Source organism: Fukomys damarensis, unplaced genomic scaffold (genome assembly GCF_012274545.1).
Source record: "Fukomys damarensis isolate Sample0158 unplaced genomic scaffold, DMR_v1.0_HiC HiC_scaffold_7, whole genome shotgun sequence".
NCBI lineage: Eukaryota > Metazoa > Chordata > Mammalia > Rodentia > Bathyergidae > Fukomys > Fukomys damarensis.
Window position 1 is genome coordinate 19,779,402 of NW_022900919.1, and position 5,279 is coordinate 19,784,680.

The 5,279-nt window shown below is 55.0% G+C and overlaps 1 protein-coding gene across 3 annotated transcripts in view; it reads right to left on the minus strand.

Annotated features, from left to right (window-relative positions):
* The window catches only part of Furin (furin, paired basic amino acid cleaving enzyme), a 9,969-nt gene extending 5,133 nt beyond the window's left edge, over nucleotides 1-4,836 (minus strand). For 2 of the 3 annotated variants that reach the window (XM_010621099.3, XM_010621098.3), the window contains exons 1-7: nucleotides 2,764-3,244; nucleotides 2,325-2,423; nucleotides 2,123-2,218; nucleotides 1,693-1,821; nucleotides 1,510-1,586; nucleotides 1,152-1,240; nucleotides 514-686 (exon numbers count right to left, since the gene is read on the minus strand). In XM_010621099.3, coding sequence (XP_010619401.1) covers nucleotides 514-686; nucleotides 1,152-1,240; nucleotides 1,510-1,586; nucleotides 1,693-1,821; nucleotides 2,123-2,218; nucleotides 2,325-2,423; nucleotides 2,764-2,940 — 840 coding nt within the window. In that variant the 5' untranslated portion in view covers nucleotides 2,941-3,244. Of the gene's footprint in view, nucleotides 1-513; nucleotides 687-1,151; nucleotides 1,241-1,509; nucleotides 1,587-1,692; nucleotides 1,822-2,122; nucleotides 2,219-2,324; nucleotides 2,424-2,763; nucleotides 3,245-4,819 lie in introns of those variants that run through there. The other variant, XM_033761093.1, reaches the window with a different exon arrangement.
* Between the last annotated feature and the right edge of the window lie 443 nt (nucleotides 4,837-5,279).

A 5,279-nucleotide genomic window follows, 5' to 3' on the forward strand; every position in this document is an offset into this window, starting at 1 on the left:
TTTTTTTTTTTTTTTTTTTTTTTTTTTTTACTTGCGCAGGTGAGATGAGTCTTTCTAGGTAGCTCAGGCTAGCTGTGAACTTACTATGTATCCCAGTAACTTTTGATCCTCCTCACCTCAGCTTCCTGAATGCTAGGATTACAGACATGCACCACTGTGCCTGCCTCCGTGATGCTTTAATCAATATGCTCTGGGGTGGGCTGTGGTGGTATACACCTGTTATCCTAGCATTCTGGGAACCAGAGTGAGGAGGATCCCAAGTTCAAACCCATCCTGGGCAAAGCAGCAAGACCCTGTTTCAAGATTTTTTTAAAAAGGGCTGGGGATCTTGCTCAGTGAGAAGACCTTGACTTCAATACCCTGTATTCAAAATAAAGAAACATATCCTATGTAAAGTTAAGATTAAACACAAAAATAAACAAAACAGAAAAATACAAGAGCATTATGGAAAAGACAGTGCTGGCAGCCCCTAGAGATCAGGCCTGGCTGCAGGGCTGGGCCAGGCTCCCTCACCTGGCTAACCCCTCGGAAAAAGGCCTCCTCAGCCAGGCGGGCTGGCCCGTCCACTGTCTTGCCATCGTCCTCGGGGCCCCAGCTGGCACTGTAGATGTGGATGTGGTTGGGGTTCAGGCCCAGTGAGCGTGCCTCCACTGCGTCGGTCACCTCGCCGTCCAGCATGCGCACCCCTGGCCAAGAGGGAGGAGGGAAGAGGGTGCTGCGTGGGTCCGGCTGCTAGGGGCACCTTCAAGGAATGCCCAGCTCTCCTCACTGGAAATCCCTGAGCCCTAACATCTGCTTCTGCCTTTGCAGCCAAGAGCCAAAAGGTTCTCCCCAGCTACCCAGGCTAGACTGGAAGAATCTCAGGTCTAGGGGGCAAGGGGATGAAGGCCTGCCTATGTAGCGACTCCATGGAGTGTGAGCACTTAGGAGACTCCTGCTAAGAGATATCCACCCCAACCTGCAGCACCACCAGCCCTGGGAGGCCAGCTCTCTGGATCACTCTGAACCCCAGTGGAATATCCAGGCGGTCAGAAGGATTCACAGTGGGAAGGTGACAGTCACTGGCCAGATGGGAAGCAGGCAGACAGAAGTCCCACTGGATGTCCCTCCCATCTCCACCGGTGGACAGAGAAGCCAAGGCCCACACCCACCTCCAATGTGGGCATTGTAGGCCACACCCACACCACAGACACCGTTGTTGGCCACAGCAGCCACTTCACCCGCACATCGTGTACCATGCCTGCCAGGACCAGGAGCACAGCATTAGTGGCGTGGACAGAGCGCAGCAGACACGGCCCAGGGAGCAGGAAGGATCAACATACCCCTCTAGCCATGCCCACCCCCTACTCTGCTGGACGGGGCCATCTCTCTCAGAGTCCCAGCTGGACCAGGAGTGTGGACAAAGATGTGAGCCTCCTGGGTGGGGACATGTGGCACCCAGGCTCAACCCTGAGTTCTTGGCGGGAGGGAAGGGGAGGGATGCAGAGGTCTGGGAATGGCCGCTCTTACCTGTTGTCGTTCATCTGTGTGTACCGGGGCTGGGGGTCGGGGTCTTGGTCGTTGACATCAAAACTGGCTCCAGGATCCTGGAAAGGACATGGCTGTTGTCAGGAGCATCCTGACTGCACTGGGAGAACAGTACGCCCCAGCCGCCCCTCTCCCTCCGCCGCTCTCTCCCTCCTGCCTCCTCACATAGTTGCCTGCCAAGTCTGGGTGGTTCTTCTCAATGCCGTCGTCCAGGATGGAGACCACAATGCCACGCCCCGTATAGCCCTGAGCCCAGGCTTCCTTTACATTCAGGTCCCGCTGAGTGACACCAGACTGCAGAGACACCACCCGTCACTTAGAAGATGTGTTTGGTTAGGTGAGTATAAGGCTAACTTGAAGAATCTTTTACCCCCTGAATTCCCTTTCTGCATCCATCCTGGCTCTTTAAGTGCCACTGTTGGTTTTGTGGCCTCCCAGGAAATGCACAGAGCTGGGGGGGGTCCCCCCAAGGCTTGTCAGGAGGGGTGTAGGAGGGTATAGGAAGAGACAGCCCTCAGAAGGACAGCAAAAAAGCCTCACAGTCAGCCTAACCCCCACAGGACCTCACAGAGGAGGACCAGGGCCCCAGGCATACCAGGTACCACTGCTGGGGAAACTTGGGGTCCGTGGGCTCCTGGTATATGTCCCGTTTGGTCCGGCGCTTTGCCACCTGCTGCTCTAGCCACCTTACCTGGGAGGGAATTGAGGAAGGGAGTGTGGGTGGGGGACCGGGAAGCAAGAGGGGATCAGGGAACAGGGAGAGGAGGAGGCAGTGGGAGGGGCGGGTCCAGACTCACTTGAGGCTCCCTCTGCAGACGGCTGTGCCGAGGGCGGTGAGGCGACAGGGACCGCTTTGTCACTGCTCTATGCCAGAAGTGGTAATAGTCGCCAAAGATCTGCAGTGAAGCAGGGAGCCTGAGATGGGCCTTCCATCTGTCAGTCCCTGGGAGGCAGCGATGGGGGTGGGCAGCGGCTGCAAGGGCAGGCTTGCAATGGCAGAGAGTAGGGGGCATCTGTTCCCTGCCCAGGACCCAGCGCGAACACACAGGGGACAAAGGTGGGCCTTGCCCTCACTGGGACAGGCTGCTTGTCTGACCAGCCAGGCTCCCATCCCAGTGCTACCAGATGACGGAAGAAGCCAGCCCCAACTTTTCCTGCTCCTTGGTGCCAGTATCCTTTCCCTCCCAAGGTCCCCTCCTGGGTAACATCCCCTTCCTGGGCCAGCAGGCCACCTACCTGGCCCAGGTTGTGGAACCCATGCTTTCGGGCCACGCTATCAGCCACGGCCAGGCCTCCAGGGATGTGCACAGCCCACGTGTTGGTAAAGATCTTCTGACCACGGGCATCAGCGGCCAGCAGGACTAAGGCTCCTGCTGCTGCTACCACCCATAGCAACCAGGGCCTCAGCTCCATGGGGGGCAGGTGGCCGACTGTGGAGCTCCTCCCTCCCTGGCCTGGTCACAGGGCCTCAGCTCCTGAGTGTCTGCTGCTCAACGCCTGTAGCCCGGGGCTGACTGGCGGGGGCATGGGGCTGAGATGGGCAGGGCTAGCAGGAAGGATGAGGGCTGCCGGCTCTGTGAGGAACAAGGAGAGAAAGGGGAGCCAGCCAGTCAGTCCTTCTGAAGCCATGAACTAAGCCTGCCCTTCCTAACCCGACAGAACAAGACGAGTCCTCCCCAGAAGGAATCAGTGTCTCCAAGGGCAGCCAGACAGACAGACACATGACCCCCACATGCCTCCAAGCCTGTCTCCACCAAGAACACAACTGTAACCAGAAGGGGGCTGAAGAGTATCAAAGGCTTGAGTCACTCAAAATCAGAAATAAAAGACCTTGCCAAAATAAAAGTTAAAAAGATGCATTATTTAAAAAATGCATTATAAAGCAACATGTACACATGATCCCACTTTGTTTTAAAAAAACTATTTATACATGAATATTTATACATAATCAAAAAGAAAATCTGGAAGGACACACGCTAAAATGTTAACAATGGCTCTTTCAAGATGCTGAGAATTACAAGTAATTGTTATTTTCTTCTTTGTGTCATTGTATGCTTTGCACAAAACCTAGGTATATTTTATGTAGGAATAAAACACTGGATTTTTAAAGTTTTTGTTTGTTTGTTTTGGTTTTTTGAGACAGGGTCTCACTATGTAGTTGAGACTGACCTGGAACTCACTATGTAGCTCAGGCTGGTCTCGAACTCACAGCAATCCTCCTGCCTCAGCCTCCCGAGTGCTGGGATTACAGGCATGCGCCACCATGCCCAGCTAGCTTTTTAAAGTTTTTAAAAGAACTCATTAGGGTTTCCTGGTTCAGTAAAAGAGACTCAGCCATAATGTATTATCTGCAAAGCCTCACAGCCAGAAAACAGTGGGCAACCTGAGTTGGGGTAGGGTTTAGGGGACAGTGCTCTGAGTACAGAGGACCCCTCCAGGGCTGAGATGGCAGCCATGGGCAGAGCCAGAGTCCCAGGCTCTCTTTGGTGTTTCCTGGGGAACACAAGCTGACCAGCCCTTCCCGAGATCCCCCACATCCCCTCTTGCTTGCTCCGTGCCTGCTACCTTGCATAACCAGAGCCCACAGCCAGGGCAAACACTGCTGAGCTAGGAGCACCAAGGTGAGGCTGAATCAATAGTCCCGGTGTTGTTTTTCCTCCTTCAGCAAACAGACAGTGGGACCTCTCTGCCTAGGGCCATATAACTGTCCCCACACAGGGCCTCTGAGTAGCCAGAAGTCAAGTCTCTGGGCTAGGCAGCAGCTGGGAAGTCCCTCCCACTTTCAAACTCCTTCAGTGGATCTGTGCCTGTGCACAAGGCCTAGATGACCCTACCATTTTCACAGCCTCAAAGGGGGCCACTTTGTGGACAGTGCAGTGAAGGTGGTATAGCAAAGGTGACCCAGCTCACAGAGGTCCCGGGGAGCCAGGTGGGCAGGCTCACTCATCCAGGAACAGCCTCGGACACAACCACCTCCCTGGTCTCTGCGGGCCCACGCTACAGGCTGGGGGACCCCACACACCATTCCTGGAGTATTTTCAGTTTACACCAAAATAACCTGACAGCTGATGGCGGGAGACAACCACCAGGCAGCTCCTCCACAGCCCTGACGGGCAGCCATGCAGGGCTCCAGGACAAGCAAGGGTCGGCAGATCAGAGAGCCACAGCCCCTGGACAACTAAGGCAGCTACAGCTGGCCTGAGCAATGGCTGGGCAGCCTGATGCCCAAGCCTTAGGGGACAAGAGCACCCAAAACCCCGGTCTAAAGCTATAGGGACCAGGACCTCTTCACCTCTTCTTGCCACATAGCTGCCTCAGGAGTCCAAATGTCAAGCAGAGCTCCCTGACCACAGTGCTGTAGCCACACTGTGCTTCCAGTCAAGGCCAGGATCGCCTGGGTCTGGCCCGGGTCTGGCCCAGGTCTTAGTAAATGGTAGAGGGAACTGCAGCTGTTTGGCTTTAAAGGTGATTAACCAACTATTTAATTACCTTGCAGCACCTGGAAAGAAAGTGAGCTTCAGGCACAACTGAACAGTCTCCCAAGAAAGAAGGCCTGCCCCCCTCTACCCAGTGTACCCAGCCATAGGAAGGGGTGGTTTGGGCTTCCAGAGGCCCGGACACCCCACCATCACCACCCGGCTCTGTCTTAGCATCCAGGACAGAGGGAGGACCCCCACATACACACAAAGCAAGAGCTGAGAACAATGAATGAATGGACTCCTCCCCACCCCCACCCCAGACTCTGACTCACA